This window comes from Gopherus flavomarginatus, chromosome 10, assembly GCF_025201925.1.
Source record: "Gopherus flavomarginatus isolate rGopFla2 chromosome 10, rGopFla2.mat.asm, whole genome shotgun sequence".
In the NCBI taxonomy this organism is placed as follows: Eukaryota; Metazoa; Chordata; order Testudines; family Testudinidae; genus Gopherus; species Gopherus flavomarginatus.
The window spans coordinates 48,278,932-48,300,163 of NC_066626.1; the positions used below are offsets into that span (position 1 = coordinate 48,278,932).

At 39.6% G+C, this 21,232-nt stretch overlaps 1 protein-coding gene across 6 annotated transcripts in view; it reads left to right on the forward strand.

Moving 5' to 3' along the window:
• The window catches only part of KCNH7 (potassium voltage-gated channel subfamily H member 7), a 326,344-nt gene that overhangs the window by 203,914 nt on the left and 101,198 nt on the right, over positions 1-21,232 (forward strand). For 2 of the 6 annotated variants that reach the window (XM_050917200.1, XM_050917201.1), the window contains exons 4-7: positions 6,460-6,492; positions 13,187-13,615; positions 19,460-19,480; positions 20,001-20,024. In XM_050917200.1, the coding sequence (XP_050773157.1) occupies positions 6,460-6,492; positions 13,187-13,615; positions 19,460-19,480; positions 20,001-20,024 (507 nt within the window). The remainder of the gene's footprint in view (positions 1-6,459; positions 6,493-13,186; positions 13,616-19,459; positions 19,481-20,000; positions 20,025-21,232) is intronic. The other 4 variants (XM_050917202.1, XM_050917203.1, XM_050917204.1 and 1 more) reach the window with 4 other exon arrangements.

The window sequence follows — 21,232 nt, forward strand, 5'->3', positions numbered from 1 at the left end:
TTTGCAATGTCAGTTCTAAGTGCACTGTTGCTGTTATTATTATTCATATGTATCTACACAGTACCATAACTTGTCATGGTATTTGACATAGACTCTTAAAAGACAGAGCCCCTGCCTTGAGGAGCTTACAATCTAAATTAAACAAAAATAGAAGAGGAAAAGATGCTAATGAAAGTGACAGGGATAAGAGTGAAAGGGTTAAATGAATAATAATAATAATGCTAATCATATTATAATTCTTATTTTAAGTAGAGATGGATGTAACACAAGACAGGAGAAGTAAAGAGCCCAGGAGTGGAAGTCCACAATGGAAAGCAAAGTGAAGTGGGTTCTGAGGGATTTGAAGACAGAGAGTAGGGACATTTGATGCCCAGGAAAAGGATATTGTTCCAAGCATGGAGAGCAACATGAAAAAGAGGATAAAAGCAAAAGTGGGAGGAGGGAGCCACAAGGGAAGAAAAGTGGGCAGAGCGTAGGAGGTGAGGTAAGGGAGGTGAGGAGTGACAGGAGATTAGAGATGAGATGTCAGCAGGGGCAGAGCCATGTGGAGCCTTGAAAGTAAATAGAAAGGATCTGAACTTTATGCAAAAAGAGACCAGGAGCCAGAAAAAGGACTCAAGGGGTGCGTGTGTGAGAGAGAGAGAGAGTAGCAGGAGAGGAAAAGTATGTGAGCTGTTGAATGTTGGAGAGACTGAATTCAGCTGAAGCTAGACAAATTCAGACTGGAAATAAGGTGTATATTCTTAATGGAGAAAGTAATTAACCATTGGGTCTTGGTGGATTCTCCATCACTGACAATTTTTGAACCAAGAATTGATGTTTTTCTAAAAGACGTGGTCTAGAAATTATGTTGGGGCAGTTCAATGGCCTGTGTTATATGAGAGGTCAGACCTGATGATCAGCATGGTCCCTTCTGGCCTTGTAATCTACAAATCTAAGAAGGAAGAGGGAAGAGTCAGAGATGCTGAAGAAGAGGAGTTTACAGTTGTCTGTGGGTATGTCTTAGTGGGCAAAAATGGTGTGTTTATCTATTGTGTTAGCTCAACCAAGTTAGCTTAAAGTAATTGAAAGGTCCTGTTAAGCTGCAGACTTACATATTAGCTGGCCTTGTTCTTACTACCCCAACAGCAACTGATTGTCTAAAACAGCTATTCAAAACCACAGTGGCTTATTCCCCTACTGGAAAGACAGTACTGTCCCTTTCAGGTCCATCAGAGTATCTGTAGAAAACTGATCAATAAAGAAGTTAACTATATTTCTCAAATGTGTGTGTTTTGGGAGGGTCCTGTATCATTTTATCACTTCATTTTATAGGCCTGTTTTGCTACCTGCTGGATGATTTCTTGGTTCTCTTCTCCTGAAAAGGACTGAGAGAAATTATTATTCTAGTCTTATTTTCATATTGCCATAGACTGGACAATAAAGAAGTGTATTGGGAACATAATACTGGTGTAGCCTGGGTAGATGGCAAAAGTTTAGAAGATCTAAACTTTGCTGATGATATTGCACTACTGAATGACATCCCTGATAAGTTACAAACAAAGACAGACAGCCTGGCAAAATAAAGAAACAAGCCAAGCAGGGCTCAAAATTAGTTATACCAAAACAAACATCCTTGAAACCCAGATGTCAAGCTGTAACATCACATTAGAAGACAAATATATCAAGACAGTAGAACCGTTCACCTACCTGAACATCACCATATTGGCCAATGGCCATTTCAAGAAGAAAGTGACATCAAGGATAGGAAAGGCACACCATTTAGTAAACTCAATAACATATGGAAATCAAAGCTATATAGCTCCAGAACAAAACTCAGAATTTTCAATTCAAACATATTCTCAGTGCTAACATATGGCTGTGAGAGCTGGACATTTATGTTAGATAGAAAATAAATGCCTAGTAAATATTCTGGGAATTGATTGGAAAGACCCCGTTACCTAATGAAGGGATATGAGAAATCACCAACCAGTGGCTCATTTTCACCAGAATCAGAAGGAAGCATTTATTTGGGGCATGTACTCCTGATGCCAGCACACAAACTCCCACCTGAAGCTGTCAAGTGGAAATCAAATAGTGTGAGGAAACAAGAGCGCCCAAGAGAAACATTAAGAACTATTAGTGGGGAGGGTAGAACAGTCGTTCTGAACACCACAGAGCAGATGGAAGTAGCAGCAGATGACAGAGAGGAATGGAAGAGACTAGTATCTGCCCCATGTGACAATATTGGCATGAGAAGGATTTAATAGTAAATCATTTTCATGCTGAGGGACTGTTTGGTTTTTATAATGCAGGCAGGATGCACAAGGACTTGCAGATACCTTTTCATATATTTTTCTGAAATCCTAAAACATTCCATTATCTTTGTGCAGGGAAAGATCTATCTTTTTTCTATATCCTACAAACATACAGGACGGGGTGATTCGCCATTAAAATGAGCACTGAACACTTCATTGTCAACTATGTTTTAGCAGCAGAGAGCTTGTAAAATTTGTTTAAAGGTCACAAAAAATGCTAATACTTTGGCCTGATTCTGATCCAGTAACATAGGTATAAATTGAGATAGCTCCACTGAAGCCAGTGGAACTACATCATGGTAAAAAGGCATAAAAGATCTGAAACAGGCCTTTTCTTTTTAAAATCCATGGATTAACTTCACTTTAATTAGAAAAAGTGATTACTGTATACGCACTGGATATTCATACATTGAGTTTCCTATATGCAAATTATTTGGTTGTATAAACAGACATAGCAGTTTAGCATTAGATAAGCATTATCTATAGGCATGTAAAGTATTATATTAAAAAAAAAGCTTACTATACAACTAAGCTGTCATAAAGAATGGGTCAAATAACGTACCATGAGAAACATGAAGCATACAAGCAATAGTAACCATCTGACCTTGCACAAAATATAATAAGAAATTTGTCCACTATGTTATTTTTAGACATGCCACTGGGAGCACATTCATCATGAATGAGGGATAGTCAAGAAAAATTGTGTCCGGGAGGACAAAGATTTCTAGCTAGCCAGACCAGAAACCTAATTATGACAAAGCCTATGTTATTCTGTGTATTTGCCTTCAAGATAAATTAAACTGAATGTTAGGTGAACTGAGACATCGCTGAGTCCTTGCTGAAGTAAAGACATAATACTGGCAATAATAAATAAATAATAGTAATCGTGATAATAATAATAATAATAATAAATAATTAATATATGGCACTTTTCATCTTCAGCCTGCTTTTACAAATATCATCTAACTGATTAATTAATATTCACAACAGCCTGCAAGGCAGGTAAGTATTATTATTCCTATTTTATACTGTGGAAAATAGAGAGAGAGTAAGTTACTTTTACCCCAAGATAGTCACGGTTGAGGCTGGAATTAGAACTGAAGCATTCTTGGATTCTATCTATTATTATTAGATGTTTTATTACAGCATCTCCAAGAATCCCCAATCAGGATCAGAGTGCTATTGTGCTGCATGTTTACAAACAAGCAATTTTAAAAAGGCAATCTCTGCTCTATGGAGATTGCAGACTAAACAAAAATAGGACGTTACATATGGAGGGACTCAGTGAGGGAACTGGAGTGGAGGGAAATGGAGAAAGAAAGACAAGGAAAACAGGAACACATGATGACATAGATGAATTGCCTACAGTTGGGGGGAATGGCTTCTCCTGCTCCAGGTCTGTGGGCGGCTAATCTGCCCCAGCAGACCTATGGTAGATGTGGGCTCGGGCCTGTGATCAGGGACGAACAACAAACATAGTTACGGATCTCCAGCCCCTGGTCGAGGCAGGGCAGCCAAGAGTCCCTTGGGCAGGGCAGTAGAGAGTCTAAGGGGCGCAGGCCTGCACTCAGGCTGGGCAGCAAACAGTCGGGCCTCCTAGCTCTAGTGGAGGGCTGACAAGCACAGGCTTCTTGCCTAAGAGAGGGGAAGACTGCCACCCACAGCTTGGGATAGCGGGGAGACACAGGCTCTACTCCACTGCGTCCTGGCCCAGGGCCCTAGAGTGGTCTGCCACTGGGTCAGCAAGGATCCTGACCGCAAAACGCTGACTCGCTGCCAGCGTTGCAGCCAGTACCCCCAGGGCCACTTCCCAATTCCCCCTCAGGATGTACCTGGATCTGTAGAGGGTTGTCCTGGTTATCAGGGATCACAAGTTAAATATAAGTCAGTAGTGTAACACTGTTCCAAAAAGCAAACATCATTCTGGGATGTATTAGCAGGAGCATTGTAAGCAAGACACAAGATGTAATTCTTCCACTCTACTCCACGCTGATTAGGCCTCATCTAGAGTATTGTGTTCAGTTCTGGGTGCCACATTTCAAGAAAGATGTGGACAAATTGTAGAAAGTCCAGAGAAGAGCAACAGAAATGATTAAAGGTCTAGAAAACATGGCCTATGAGAGAAGATTGAAAAGACTGGGTTTGTTTAGTCTGGAGAAGAGAAGACTGAGAAGGGACATGATAACAGTTGTCAAGTACATTAAAGATTGTTACAAGGAAGAGGGAGAAAAAATGTTCTCCTTAACCTCTGAGGATAGGACAAGAAACAATGGGCTTAAATTGCAGTGAGGGCAGTTTAGGCTGGACATAGGAAAAATTTCCTGTCAGAGTGGTTAAGCACTGGAATAAATTGCCTAGGGAGGTTGTGGAATCTCCGTCACTGGAGATTTTTAGGAGCAGGTTACACAAACACCTCTCAAGGATGGTCTACATCAGTGGTGGCCAAACTGTGGCTTGCAAACCACATGCAGCTCTTTTACAGTTAAAGTGCAGCTCACTAATCCCCCTAAGCCCTGCCCCCCACCCATTCTCTGCCTACCAGACTGGGGGGAGAGCTCAGGGCTTCTGCCCTCTGGTGGGGTGGGGTGGGGTGGGGGGACTAAAAGCTTCTGGTGCCTGATGAGAAGGGGGAGGCACAATTTAAAGTTTCAGCCCCCCAACAACTTGAGTCATCCCTCCAGGCACATGCACCTCTGACCCTGAGCAGCCCCTCCCTGCATCTCCCAGGTGTTAGCTCCTCCTGGAAAGGCAGCAGCAAACATCTGGGAGCTGCAGGGAGAGGCTGCTGCTTTAGGTCCATGGGGAGAGGCAGCAGCAAAAGCAGCAGCTCTCCCTGCTGCTCCCAGCTGTTTGTAGGTGCCTCTCGCTACTGCCGTAGCTCCCAGCTCTGTCTGAAGCAGCTGCTGTGCAAGGATGGGGGCTCAGCAGCACCATGTGACCAAGCAAGGCCAGGAAACCCTGGCAAAAATCTGGGATGGGCACATGACCCCCCAAGCATCACTTCTGGTTCTGCCCAGTGGGGAGGGAGGTCTCAGGACTTCAGCCCTGCAGGACATGCCTGCTGGGGCACAGAACTTCAGCAAAAGTAGGGCTTCAGCCCTGAGCCCTGGCAAGCACCTCCCCTAGGGCTGGAGTCCTGAGCCCCCTCTATCTGCAGGGCTGAAGCCTCGAGTCTGGCAGGTGAGCCCCAGCTCTCAAACTTTTGAAGATCATCGTATGCAGCTCAGATGGTCAGTAAGTTTGGCCACCCCTGTTCTAGATAATACTTGCAGGGGACTAGACTAGAAGACCTCTCGAGTTCCCTTCCAGTCCTATGATTCTAGGATTATTTATTTGTACACGGTCCCAGACTGCTGGCAGGCATGATTTTAAATAAAATAAAATAAATAAATGTATTACTTAATGAAACAAATTATTGCAATCATTGCCTCTTATTTTTCCAATCTATAATTCTAGAATTGTTTCCCTATCTTATTAAAGAGTGTGGTATACACACGTTAGGAGTTCCTCACCTCTTGATCACTCTATCTATAGATCTCAAGCACTTGTCAAGGATGGGTAACTCAGGTTCAAAGGGGTCATGTGACTTTGCCAAAGTTACATGGTAAATACATGTCAAATCCAGAGGGCAAAACCTTACCGCCTATCCCAAAGAGATGCCAAATAAATCACTCAGATTTTCAGTATCAAAGCTTTCCTCTTTTTAAAATGGGATAACAATCATAATTAGCACTTCCATAGCACTTTTTCACCTAGAGCTCTTAAAGTGCTTGATGGAAGTCAGTAAACAAATATAAATAGCTCAGTTTGACTGAATGTGAGCTCGACTATAATATCATTTACTCCAATTTAATACCAGAGCCATTCCACTAGTTAACAACTTCTTATAGGGAAATTGACCCTATTTTATGCAACAAACTGAACAGTTCTTAAATTGTGCAAGTAGAGAAAATAATGTGTTTTAGAACAGTTTTCCTGCAAGTCCCATATACAATCTACTATTATAATTTGCTTAGGCAATGTGTAGAAAAGTCATTCTCCCTCATTTTCCTCCATAAACAATCTCAGTATTCACATTTTTACAGCTCTGTTAAGTGTTTATTTTCTTAATATGTTTTAAAATTGTAATGCTGTCTGTAAATCTAGTTTAATTGTATTTCAGATGGCAACAACCTTTCAAGTGGCTATTCTTCAGGTAAATCTATCTGTTGTTATTCTTTACTTCTTGTGTTCTGTGTATATTATTTCAAGGTCTTGCTGAGATTTACATTACCCAGCCAGAGAGGAAATTAAAGTTCAGCTCTTGCCACAACTCTCTGAATACTCTTTTCAGCAAAACTGTAGCTATAACACTTGAACTATTAAATCTGAGATCAGCTTGTATGAAGATAAAACCCAGATGTAGTGAAGGTTGTCAGCCTATTCTGACTATAAGTCCTGAATACACGAAGCATAGAAGTCTATGTATCTAGAGGTGAAATAAACCATATGACAGAAATCTTTCCAGCTGTATGAATTAGAGTTTGGAACATGACTTCATAAAGAGCCCCTCCTCCTAGGGTTTTCACTTCCTGGTCTTGCAGACAGAACAAATGCTATCTACTCAATAAAGTCTGGTGATCTAGTTAATGGTAAAGGCTGGCAACTTTTTGCAAGTTTCCAATAATAAATAGGATAGATTCCTTCACAGATTTCAAGACTACTGTACTTTGTGGTAGAAGACATTAAAAGACAGTGCTAACTGAATAATTCATTGCATATAATATTTATTATGATTGACATTCTCATTAAATAATTATTTACAAATAATTGTGTTCATTTTTTAACTTAATATGTGGCTAAGAAAGAAGATTACAATAAGAAACAATATTTTCTGCTTGAGGAGAACAAAAACACACAGCTAGCGCTTTAAATAACATGAGATGGATGGAGGTAAAGTTGACACCTAATGTAACTGGTGTCTCCTATAAATACAGCTTACCTTCCTTTTTACTGATTTTGAACCAGAAATGACAAAAAAAAAAAAAAAAAAAAAACCTAAGATGCCTAGTAAATTTTAATATAGCAACAGGGAACAATATAATAAAATCTGGACAGACAGGTAGAGAGATAAAATAAACATATATGTTTATAAACACATAAACATATAAGCGCTTATTAATGTCATACACATAAAAATGCCATCTGTAGTTTGTCAATGTGTTGAGACAGCCAGAGAGATAAAATAACATTCCCACATACAAGGAGGAATAAACAAGGCAGTTACTGTCCCAGAAACATGGGAGCTGCAGAAGAATTTGAAGTGGAATAACAGTTCAACTTAAAATTTCCCAGAAAATGGGAAGTAAAGTAACCAAAATGCCAGGTCCATGCTACTGAGTTACGATGGATGAAGAAATACTCAGAGGAGGTGGCCGAGAACTAGTAGAAGTTAGGGGGTACTTTATCTTGCTCCAGCTTCCAATCTGGCACCTGGAGATGCTTTCTTCTTCCTGTAAGGAAGGAGAGAAAAACAAAGCAAGCAGAGGAGATAATTAGGGGACTAAGAGAATGACTCATGTGTACATGCCCCTATGTTTGAGTGTGCGGGGAAATAAGAGGTGGGAAAAACATAGCGGTGATCATAAACTATCATGCCTTATTTTCTGGTCTGATAATCCCAGGGAAGGCAGAGGCATGCAGTGCAATTAAACACTTGCTATTACTTTGGCCATGGAGTCAGTGTTTAGGGATTTTATTTACAGAAATTGGCTCCTCTTGATTCTGAGTCTGATGAGATCCACATAACAAAACCCCAGTACACTTTGTTTTATGCTTGGTTAACTCTTTTCTTCCAGCCTGAAAGCAGGCGTTCAACAATAGCCTGCCTCTGCATTTCCGATAACCTGAGTTTTGGAATGATTCCCTGCACGCAATCATCAGTCCATCACTGAAGAGGAGCCCCTCTGCTGCTCTCACAAATAGATCACTTGGCTCAGCTTCAGGGAAAGTCTGAGAAGACCTGCGTTATTGAGTAAATCCATGGTCCGGATAGTCAGTCAGGGATGTTTGTCAGAGAACTGTCTAGCCTGACTACTACTTTCATCAGCACTTCCTGAAGAACTGGAAAGCAGGACAAATTTTGAAGTGTTGTGATTGTAAGAACTGGTGAACAGATCCATCTGTGGACAGTGCAGTAACTATCACATCCTTTGTCTAGAAATCCTGTCTACTTATAAGGGGGCAGTTATTGTGATTACATAGAAGCCAGGCAGGTTGTTTTCTTTGCTCTGACATAACATCCAGACTTATACAGCCAGATCAGTCATTCACTCTGATCTACTTAGCACAAGTTTGGTCACAGATGATGTCACACTATTGTTACTTGACAATACCTGGACATAGGCACCACATGGGCATCTGCAGTATAGTTTTAGGGCTCTCCAGACTGGGAGAAGCTCTCACATTTGATTCTTTATTATGCAAAGGAGGTATTTTGGCTCCTTTGAGTATCTGTCAAGTATTACTGGAGTGGGTAATCTAGGGAAGAGTGAAGGCTTAGGAGGAAGAAACACCACATGAAGTCCAGGCAAGTAGCCTGACAGAAGTTCACACTTCTTTCTTAGATAGACACTTCTATTAAAGCCTCAGAAATCATCTTTACAGGCTTGTGTATTAGAGAGTGACTGGAAGGAAACAAAGGGAGCATAGCTGCCAGAGACACCATGTATCCTGGCTAAATACCTGTGATGGGAGTTGATACTGCCTCCCAACACATATTTGTTATGGATGCCCTTTTGCAGAAGGGAATATTAGGGTAAGAGACAAGGAATCCACTATGTACTGAGAAAAACTAAACAGAGAGAGTGAGTTAAGGTAGAGCTTTCTGCATTTATCAGAAATCCTAGTGCCTTCAGCAAATGTATTGAAATTGAGATATTCAGCTGTAGGCACAACTCTGACTCTGCTGCAATGAAGATGTTGTGTAAGCAAATATGCATTTCTGCCCCTGGAGAATTTAGGAGATGTATAACTGGTGCCATCACCAGAGTAAAGACCCCTGGGGCAGTATTCAGGCCAAATGCCATTACCTTCCATTGATACAGAACTGTAATGGAGGACAGGCTTAGGAATTTCTTGTAACTTAGGTGCATGGGGTTACCATGGAAACCCTTGTTCAGATAATTTTTTGCTGGAATATCTGCTTTACAAACAGTAACTTACATCTTTGAGACTATCTATGAGAAGCATCTGGAAAGTCATAAGATGATGTAGGAGCATTAATTTTACAACCTGGCACTAACTCCATAACTTAGTGACATGAAAACAGCTTTCCCAGCCACCTCTACATGTTTCTATTCAGCACCACTCCTAAGGCCTGATTAGGGTGACCAAATAGCAAGTGTGAAAAATTGGGATGGAGGGGAAGCCTCTATATAAGAAAAAGCTCCAAATATTGGGACTGTCCCTATAAGGGACTTCTGGTCACTCTAGGCCTGATTCTGTTGGTTTTCTATAGTTCCCTATCAATGGCCCAGGAAGGCTATATCTCTCTAAGCCTATTTAACCCTTTGCACAAAATCACAACTGAAATACACTTTTAACCACTCCGACACCTATGTCAGGTCAGATAGCTGAAGGTTCAGCCTTTCCCGGATCCAAACAGTGTTGTACCACACTCTGTCTGCTATAACTCTGCTTCTTAAGTAAATTTGAAAATTCCAATGTGGAGACAATCTAAATTAGGTTTCTCCATGAGCTGTTGGTGCTTTTTTCATGATGCTTCAACACAGGATTATGGAAGATAGAAGGCTTCCCTACATGTTGTCCTGGAGTCCATCGTTTCCTCTAAAGAAGAAAAGGTTCCTCACCAATAATTATCCAACCCATTCCAAGCACTCTGTGGACAATTAAGGACTGGTGTTAGGAAGCTTGGAAGCATGAGAAATTTCCAGCATCATGCATTGGAGAGCTATATGCAGATCTCTGAGGCTGAAGCCAGGAGCAGCCTTCAATGAAATTACTCAAGCACTAATGAGAGATCACCCAGAAAGGAAGGGTATACAGGAGCAGAGGAAATTGTACTGTGATAGAAAGCCTTACTAGGAGAGGAGGGGACAGGCTGCATTACCTACCATGATTCAGTTCATGTGTTCCCACTGCAGTCCTGTTGTAGGACCCCTGGGGAATGAGGTCTAGAGGAAAAAGGTCACTATAAGGTCTTTTATGTTCACACCAGCACTTTTGTCTGTGAAAGTTTTGATGGTCGGGGTGTTTTTTTCACTATGTACTGACAAATACTAAACCGAGAGAGTGAGTTAAGGTAGACAAAAGTGCCAGTATAGATGTAGCCTAAGCAAAAGTACCTCAGTCAGCATACCTATCTAAAACAGGGGCTTCCTGCTTTACAAAAACTGATCCTGTAGTCTTTATGTAGAGAAAACTCCCATTGACACTTTTGTCTATATTGGGACTTTTGGCCTGGGGCCATAATGTTTGCATCAGGCTATGTTATATTATTGAACTAAGTGAGAATGTGCTGTGCAACTCAGACAAATTGTGGATGGTCTTTCTGCTAGCTTCAGCTACAGTATTGCAGAAGGGATCTGACTTTTTTTTTTTATAATGAACACTCAGCACATTATAAGGCTCATTGTCCATACTTTGAACATGAGCCACAATCCTCTCATTTTAAAGGATATTCTAGTTAAATAGCAGAAAATGGGAACTTTGTTAGAGAATTTATTTCAGTTTAAAAAAGAACAACAGAGATATTCATATGGGTTTTCTATTTAATGCCTGAAAGTCTTAGCAATGAGCAAAATTTTCACTGTGTATTCTTTCCAGCTGAACTACAGTTAGACGGCTAAATCGGTAATGCAGTCTAACATGGCCATATTAACCTAGTGAAGCAGAAAAGTCCATCTGCACCACCATGAATATGACTAAAATAGAGCACGCCAGCAAAAAGCTTTTAACAATATCTAATGTGAGGAAATCTTATGAATGGTATTTTAAAGGAGTACAATGTAATTGATGAAAAAAGTACTATAGTAATTGTTTGACCTTCAATGTAATAAGCCTGCAAAAGTGATTTATAAACTGCTTTGTAACTCAATTTCATGTGTATTAAAAACCATATAAAATGATTTTATGTATGTCACTAATATTTAACTGTGAGCAATTTAATCAAGTATTCATAATTTGTTAGGGAAAACATATAAGAAAGCTTTCAAAACAGCTCCCAAGATGTACTGTTATTGAATCCTGATTGCACAGATTGAAAATTGGCATCTCCAGCAGCTGTCCACATCACATTTTTCTCTTGATTAATGTAATGGAAATTTTTGTGTGTACAGTACACTGGATATGAATGGAGGTTTCCCATGGAGTACAGTAGGTAAATCTCACATACATATTTTTTGTATTAAAAATCAGAAGTTAAATACTAACTGTATAGTACTTTAGTTTTCAAAATTAAATAGGCTAAGCTGTGCTATCATTTGCTATGCATTAACTACTGTGCATATGCTTCCCTGAAAGACATATTATATCAGAACATTTCAGTATTCTGTCTTTTGATGAATCAAAGCATGAACAGATTAATCTCAGTGCTATAGATTAATAAAAATTAACTATCAACAAACACTGCTAATCAGAACAGACTGAAAACAATCAAAAACCAATCCCTAACCCAAATGGAGTTTTTACCTCTAAAAGGGAGAAGTATCAGAGATTCCATGACATCCACTAGGAACTTCACTATTGCTATTGATTTAATTGAGGAGGTGCTCAAATACTACGGTGATGGGTGGCAGTATAAAATCCTCAGAAAGAAATGTAGATAAATATTAATCACAATGTTTATTCAATGAAATGTGGCATTTTTCATCACTTTAATTATTTTATGATGGTTTTTACATTATTTAACTAACTTGTATGGTAATTTCTGTTACTGTATTCTCTATATGTCAAAGGCATTAGAGCTTCCATTTGTTAATTGGGTTACATTATACTTGAAGGATTTGCTGTTGTTTGTTTGGGTTTTTTTTGCAATTCCCATCCCCACTCCTTGCCCACATTTTCCTTAATTACTCCATTTTGTGTACTTCCACTGCTACTTGTATTTCTTATTGTGGTGCATCATCATCCATTCATCATCATATAGCCCACCTTGAGATGCAATATGTTATGCTTAGTTATATACATCCGTGCAAATGAACTGGAGGTATTTATGTGGAATGGGTGTAACTGAGGGTAAAATTTGGCTTTTTTCCTTTCTTTTTGTAAATGTCTATGAAGAAATACACAATTTAAATGTACAAACATGAAATATGTTTGTGATGGACTGGGATCATGGTAAAACTGAAACAACTTTAGCTTTCCTGTTTGGAAAATTAGGATGTGTAAGTTTCCAATTTAAGTCATAGAGTAAATAAATGGATTTCAGTGAAATGGCAAAGGTACATTTTAAGTGTATGAAATTTATCTGACAATAAAAAAACATAAATATGTATTTAAGGACATGGTTGCCTAGTAATGTGGCAATTACATGTTATATCATGACTTCCATTAATGTATAGATTTTTAAAGCCAAAAGGAACCATTAGGTAAATCCAGTCTGACCCCTTGTAAAACACAGGCTATTGTACACCACCTTTGTACTGAGCCCAAAAGCTTGTGTTCAACTGAGGCATAAACCAGACTAAAGATAACTAAAGCAATATTACTTGTATATAATATTTCTTAGTTGTGCATTCTGTTGCTAAACAGTACACTATGAGATTTGTGTTAACAGATTACTTATGACTGGTGCTTCTATTCACTGTTCCGGCATTGTGAAAGAACAAAGATTTTATCACAAGTAACTAATTTTAGTAATTAAGCTTTCTTATTTAATTTATATCTAGGCAAACTTTTTGGATTCAAGTTACCTGGACTGAGACTCTTAACATACAGAAAGCAGTCCTTACCACAGGAAGACCCTGATGCAGTTGTAGTAGATTCATCTAAGCACAGTGATGACTCAGTGGCTATGAAGCGCTTTAAATCCCCCACCAAAGAAAGCTGTAGCCCTTCTGAAGTGGATGACACAAAAGCACTGATACAGCCCAGAAAATGTTCTCCTTTGGTTAATATATCAGGACCTCTTGACCATTCTTCACCTAAACAGCAATGGGACCAACTTTACCCAGACACGCTGCAGACAAGCACACCACTAACTCATTCCAGATCAAAGGAAAGCATTTGTACTATAAGGAGAGCATCTTCAGTACATGATATAGAAGGATTTAACGTCCATCCCAAAAATGTTTTTAGGGATCGTCACGCAAGTGAAGGTAGGGTTGAAAATTAATAAATATTCTGTGATATATCTGAAGAGGGATTGTTGCATTGTTTTTAAGTTATCACTATTTCTTAAAACATAAGAGATTTTACAAATTTCATTAAAAATGATACTAAGAAAACAGTAGGGGTTCAGTCTTCTCACCCGTATGTATGTTGAGTTAGTACCTTTCTCCTGGGGTGGTAGCTTATATCTTAGTTCTGAATGGAAGTATGGCAAAATCAGAGTCAGTGGTTGCAAAACTGCTGTAAACATTTACAAGCCAGGAAATGACTAAGTTAAAATTGCATGTGTAACTTTAATTCTGCCCCTTTTGGTCACATGCATTACAATATGGCCTTTAATTATATGAAATGCTATTTCTCAGATAATGCAGTATTATAGCATGCAATTTTTCTTACAACCCTTGACACATGTATAGTATTCTCATTGTCATAAATCCAGTGTTGGTGTCGGGGGTTAACTGACACTAGTACAAGTCAGCATAACTCCATTGAAATCCAGTGTGAACCTGGAGTAAATGAGAAATGAATCAGGACCTTTAACTTTTTATACTATACATGTTCTCTTTCAACCAGAAGAATTTTCCATGGGCCTTTCCTCCTGTTCTCCCAAGCTAGTCACTCCTAATCACTCTAAGAGGTCTGGGGAATGGGCTGTATGGTTTTCAGTTCCAGGAGAGAGGAAGCTTGGGAGACCTGGAGCCAGATGATATTGGAAAATCAGAAGTTTGGGGGCACTGAGAGTTAGGGAAAATAGAAAATGTGTTTGCATTGAAAACACTAAGACCCATGCATAAAGTTTTCAATAACACTGACATTCTTAAACATTGGTGTATGGAGTTTTCAATTCCAACTACTAATTTATGTGGAAACTTTTACACACTCAGCCCAGGAAGTTGTGAATATCCTGGACAATGTTGTGTGCATGTGCATAAAACTGATCATGAAAAAGCATTTTCAATTTTAAAGACTTCCAACTAGTCTCCTTTTCCTTAACCCCAAACCTCTGCAATCTCAAGCTTCTCTGGCTCTTTTTTCTTCCTCTTCTGTGAATCCTAGCAGTTCTGCAGGAAGGAAACTCTGCTTCTGTGAACCTCCTGAGAAATCAAACATCTGAACCATGCTCTGGGGTTAACAAGAAGATTAACAAAATGTTGACATTATTCCTTCTAATTACTCTTCCTGCATTAAATAAAGTCAAACAGCACTTGCCATGAATCCACAGCTATTTATACATAAACATCAGCTGTGGAATTAGAACATAAGTCCCAGATCCACAAAGTCTCTAAGGCTTTGTGACACTGTGCATTGCAACACCTAACTTTTAGGCACCTAGAAAAGCATAGACACAATGCTGCCATCTACAAAGCCTGAGTTATGTCAGGGCTGATTCCCCACTCTGGCATTTTGAGTGCAGAAGGTGAGGGCCTGCAAGGATTCTAAAAACTAGCACTGGCCACTCCAGGCTTATATTACACTCCCAGAGTTTCTCTCTGACCTGGGTTTCAGGTTACAATGCAAGCCGAGGCACAAAGATCAGTTCAGAAACTGGAGCCAAACAACTCAAAATTATGAATTTTCATTTTGGTTTGGCCCATTATGGAAATTTCAGTCTGGATCTTAAATTCCCCATAAGTTTGGACCCCAAAAAACACTTTGGTTGTTACTTTCTATTTTCAGAGCTTTGGCTGATAAAAATAATGCTCAGCTGGTATTAATAATATGGTGTAAATATGTTAAATTAAGTTTAATGATACATTTTCTTTAGTTGTGAATGATAAAAAGTTCTTGAAAAAATATTGATACAAATTAGTCCTTGACATTCTGTGGAGGAGCTAGATTTCACAGAATAACTACTTTACACATTTAAAATACAAAGCAAAAGAAATCTTAGTAACCTACATGAGACATTATACAATATATATATGTGCTATGGATGTTGTACCTGATCACAGCTGTAAACCATGAGCCTGATTCTCCATTGTCTTGCATATTTATATCCAGGCCAAGTGCAAAATGGATATAAAACCGACCTCTTTTATGAAGGACTATAAGATCTACTAATGAAAAGTGCTATAGAAGAGTTATGTATTATTGTTACCATCATTCTGATTGCACTTGCAAAGATGTAAATGATGATATAAGGCACAAGTGCAACAGCTGCCCTCTTGGCCAACACAGCAGGACCTCCAGAGATAAATACATTATTTGCTACAGCTTGAGTTAAAGAGCCTCTGTAGGAAGGGGCTATAACAACTCATATCTTTTGTAAATTGGTACAGAGGGGGACCTGTAACACACACTCACCTGTGGGTTACATAAGGCAGTGGAGAATCAGGCCCTGTATCTTTATACAGTACAGGTGGATGTTAAATATGCTATAGAACAGTTCCAACAGCAGGATGAGTCTCAAGATTGTAGTAGCAATAGCAACCATCCCTGGTGCCATCTGTTGGGAAACTTGTTAGAAAGTAGCAACCTGTGCTGTAAGGATTTGTTAAATTTTTAGCCCATGAGTCAAAATCCTACTCACCTTATTCACACAAATAAGGCAAGCAGGATTTGATCCAACAGCAGGATGAGTCTCAAGATTGTAGTAGCAATAGCAACCATCCCTGGTGCCATCTGTTGGGAAACTTGTTAGAAAGTAGCAACCTGTGCTGTAAGGATTTGTTAAATTTTTAGCCCATGAGTCAAAATCCTACTCACCTTATTCACACAAATAAGGCAAGCAGGATTTGATCCAACAATTTTTTCTTCACGGCACTCAATCCAGATGTTTTAGAAGGCAGGTACTATAGCTGAAGCATATAAAATCCTAAATAAAGGTCATTGCAATCATACAAGGACAAATTCAGTGGTCCTAATCAAGCAAAACATCTGGCCCAAGGAAGGCACATAGCATAGGCCAATACATTTCTTTTCACTATTCTATGTGTTTCTAGATCCTTAATAATTAGGAATTTTATGCAAAAGTCATGACTGAAATTGAAATGTAGCCTTCAGATTTAAAACATTTTTACATTTCCTCAATCTGAAAAAATATTAATGGAGCCTGTTTAAGATTCTAACAGAACCAGAATAAGGTAATTTAGTTTGCTGGTAACTGTATTAATTCAGCTGGGTTCAAATTTGCTTACCATAGAAGGCAAGGGTCTTTGAGAGTATCAGTTATTTCATGTGGTCCAGCTACCTATCAATAGGTATGTCAAAAATATTGAAGCTGCAGTTGTCAGCTTGTTTTAAAATGCAGTTCTGTGCTGAAAAGTGTGACTCAGAAAAAATGGCAGGGTGGCTTTCCAGATTCAGTTGTGTGTGTTTCATTGGTTTCCATATCAAATTTACTCTGTTTGAAAGTATGAAAGTAAAAAGCCAGGGAGAGGCTTTATTATCTACCTATCCTATGCTCCAAATGCAAGATGGGTTTTTTACACTTCAAACACCAGCACCAGTATTATAACTTCTGGAGGCAGTTTAGGCCTTCATCTACACCTGGGCAACCTTAGTGGCTTCAGATTATACCCTCCATAACACCTGTGCAATGTGCCAAAGGCTAAAGAGGTTTTGAATAGGTGTTGATGAGATCCTAATTAAGCCTGCAGAATCTGTATTACTGTTAATGAGGCAAGAGACAGAAAGAAAAATGGGCCTAGTCCTTAGGTATGCCACAATCCTATTTGGCATAGCTAAGGAGAGATGTATACTGCCTTTGTGCTCCCTAAATCATCCCAGTTCCTAACAGCCCACTAGGAGCCAGGTGTGCCATCTATATCCTGGGGACAAAAGCAGGTTGTGCGGATCCAGCTCCTTTCCAGGTGCCTGGCATGGCAGTTTCCCACCCCGGTGGAGCTGATCCAAAGCCCAAGGAAGTCAGTAGAAATATTTCCATTAACTTTAATGGACTTGGATTAGGTCCTATGGGCACATTTTAAAAAATATTTGTAGGCACCTAAAGATGTACATGGGCATCTAGACCCAGATCTATGACAGGATTTAGGCATTGTGATGCTGAACAGGTAGCTTTTAGTATCTAGAAAATCACAACAACAGTGTAATGAACAAGGCTGAGTTAGGAACCTAGGCTCCTAGTGGGATTTTCAGAACCACTCAGCTGACAAACTCCCATTGAAATCAATGGGAGTTAAGTTGGGATTCACAAGGGGTACTTAGGTGCTACAACACTCCGCACCCCTGAGGAAGGTGCCAAGCTCCTGTACAATGCAAGGGGAGAATGAGGTGCCTAAGAATAGGATTCACAAAAGCCCAAAATGTTGATCAGGGAACCGCCCAAACTAGCCACAAGAAAATACTGAGAAGGGGGATGTGGTCTAAACCCCACCACTCAAGGTTACTTAAGTGCCTAAGTGTGGGCCAGAGGGAGGCCCGTGCCTCCATTTGGGATTCAAAGTCTTGGACCCTCTCCTGGAGTTGGGCATCTAAGCCAGGTCAGCCCTTTCTCAAGAAAAGAGGAGGAGGAGGTGCTATTGCCCCCTTGTACAAAGCCCAGTGGTTAGAGCAATCACCCAGGACATGGGAAACCCAAGTTCAATTCTGCTTCTGCCTGATTTGGAGCAAGGACTTGGATTTGAGATTCCCACCTTTCAGGAGCATTCCCTAACCATTGGGCTATAGGGTAGGTCTCTCTCTCCTGTTGAAGCTATTCCAATGTGTATAAATACACCTCAAAATATAACGCTGTCCTCGGGAACCAAAAAATCTTACCATATTATAGGTGAAACCACATTATATCGAACTTGCTTTGACCTACCGGAGTGCGCAGCCCACCCTCCCTGGAGCACAGCTTTATCATGTTATGCCCAAATTCGTGTTATATTGGGTCGTGTTATATTGGGGAAGAGGCGTAATTAAATATTAATTGGAGCAGGGGGCACTGGAACCTGAATCTCTCACATCCCACGTGAACGTCCTAACCAGTGGGCTAAAAGTTATAAAGGGGCAGGTGAGAGGGGGGGCAGGGAAGAAGAGAAGCACAAGCACAGCCACCACCTCTAACTGTTTTATGTGGATTTAGGCATGCCTGGGGCATACCTACTGTATCGGGCCCAAGAGGCAATTTGTGAATCCTGCTGGGGCTTAGGCATGAATTAGATGCCTAGACATTTGGTGCTGTCAGGACTGAGGCAGCTGTTAGCCTGTCCAGCTGCCAAAATGTAGGTGCCTCGGGAACTTTAATGGAGGAAAAGTGGGTGTCTAGAGATTTTAGGCACCTGCAGGATTAGGCAGCCGCTGAGCAGGGATTTTGTGAATGCTGGTGGTGCCTAAATGTTGGATTTAAGAGCCGAAAGAGGCAGTTGCATGCCTATGTCCCCCGTGTGAATCCCACCATATGTGTCTATCTGTGTCTGTAGGTGCCTAAATCAACCTTTGCAAACCTTTGCAAATCTGGCCTTATGGTGCTTATTTAATTAAAATTTACCATTTTGCCACTTCATGGAAGGATAGCTTTCTTCTTCAAAGTGCAGTGTTGGAGAATCAATCTCAAAATCAGCATATTGAGGGGGAAATGTATTGCAATTTTGCTACTGAGGTAAGACATATGGTGGAGATTTTTCACTGCTGTAAATTGTCATAGGTCCATTATGGAGTTATGATAGTTTACAACAGCGGAGGATCTACCACATAAATTTTAAAAGTTGTTGAACATAATCAATTATCAAAATGATTTGATCTTAACTGGAAGTCAAATTGATGGAAAATATAATAATTCCAGTCAGATATATATATATTAACCAGTATATTGTGCATTCTCTGATGTAGATTTTAGTTTTCTTCTTTTCTCTTCTCTTCTTTATTCTTATTATGCTGAAAACCAGACAATGGTCGCAATGTCAAAGGTAATGTATGAGTATAAAAGGTACCACCCAGTTCTTCAGTTGCCACATTCCTTGGCATGTTAACTTGCCTGCTGTATGAAATGTAGAAATGCAACATTCACATGCTGACCTCTGTAGGGCCGAGTGCATTACTGAAATGATCTTTGTTTTAGTTTGTTGGAGACATAATTAATCCCCCAATTATAGCCACTACTTTAGCTACCATTCCTTGGAAGAAGCAAAGGAATGGTTAAATAATAATTATGCTTGTTCTTCTTAAATGTTTGTTAACAAAAGAGAGAGAGAGAGAGATTTACCTAATTCAGCACTGTAGTCCTTATACAGGCAAAAGTGTTATTGAAGCCACTGGGAATTTTGTTTATGAAATGAATGTAGGATTGGATCCTTAATGAACAATCAATAGTTAGGAGGCATTTTGTTGTATTTCAGTTACCATCTTACAAGTAAAGAACATTAAATAATAATCAGGACCCATGTGGCAGTCTCTTCATTTATTCCTCTTTTGTCTCCTTAAAACTAGTTTCACGCTCCTGGATGGCAGGGGGTATGGTTTCAAGCTTAATGTAGTATTCAGTGGGCATGCATGAACTTCATTGCCAATTTCACATTGAAATAACTCTTAATCATGTACACTAGTATTCAGAAATAATTTCTATTCACCAGAACAATGACAGGAAAAGGTGGCTGGGCTGTGCCTTTTATATGCCATTTGGATTTAATTCCATAGCTCCTTCTTCTGCTTCTGGGAAAGACTTCTTGCACAATGCATCAGAAAACTGAATTCTGCAAGAGAAAACAGAAAACTACAATAGTTGTAGCTAAATTTGGGAACTGTTTGGTTCATGATTTCATGCATGCTGCAAAAGTGTGTGTACCTGGTAAAATGTCTCCTTACTCAACTGCATGTAGTGCATGAGCTAAATTCTGTAAGCAATTCATCACCAGTGGACTATGAAGTCACTACATTTGCTTCTTGTGTCTGTCAGCAGAGTTTTAAATATAGTGCAATGTCTTTTTTCTCTAAAACAAATTTTGTAAGTGAATTTATTGCTGGCGAAAGATTATGGATTGACATCACAGGAGAGGGAAATCCTCAATTAATCGACAGAACAGGTATAGCACAAGCAGTGGCAGTGCAACACTGCCCACCAACGTGCCTCACATTTGATCTAGAGGGATTTCTTTTGGGGCAAAGGGAGACGATTTCATTCTCCATGTTTATTCAATCCCTGGCCTCTCTGCTGAAACTGTCAACAAGGGGCCAATTAGTGTCAGTTGTGGTGGTATTTTGTTTTTTTTTTCTTTTGTTTTTTCCTCTCCCTGGTACAGACATCTGTCTACTAGGAAATGAATACAGAGCAGCTCACAGTTGGGAGTAATTTTCAGTCACTGCAAACCAGACATTTGGGATTAACCCACTAATGTCCTTTTATGAAGTAACATTATTAACTCATTGTCAATAAGACATTTTAAACCTTGGAATAACTTTTTTGAAGCCAAAGGATAAAAAGCAAGGTTCTAGGCTAGTGTGCTGTAATACTAATACTATAGAAAGGGAATCACTAAATCTCTAGTTTCAGAGTGGTTGCTGGGTTAATCTGTATCAGCAAATCTCTAGTGAATCACTAGTCAAAGAGTTAGTCAAACAAATAAAGCTATTTCTCAGAGAGGAGTAATTAATTGGATCTCTAAACTTCCTTACAGTTCTCCAGACCCATTCCCCTCTTTAAAAAGATTACTTTGTACCAAGCA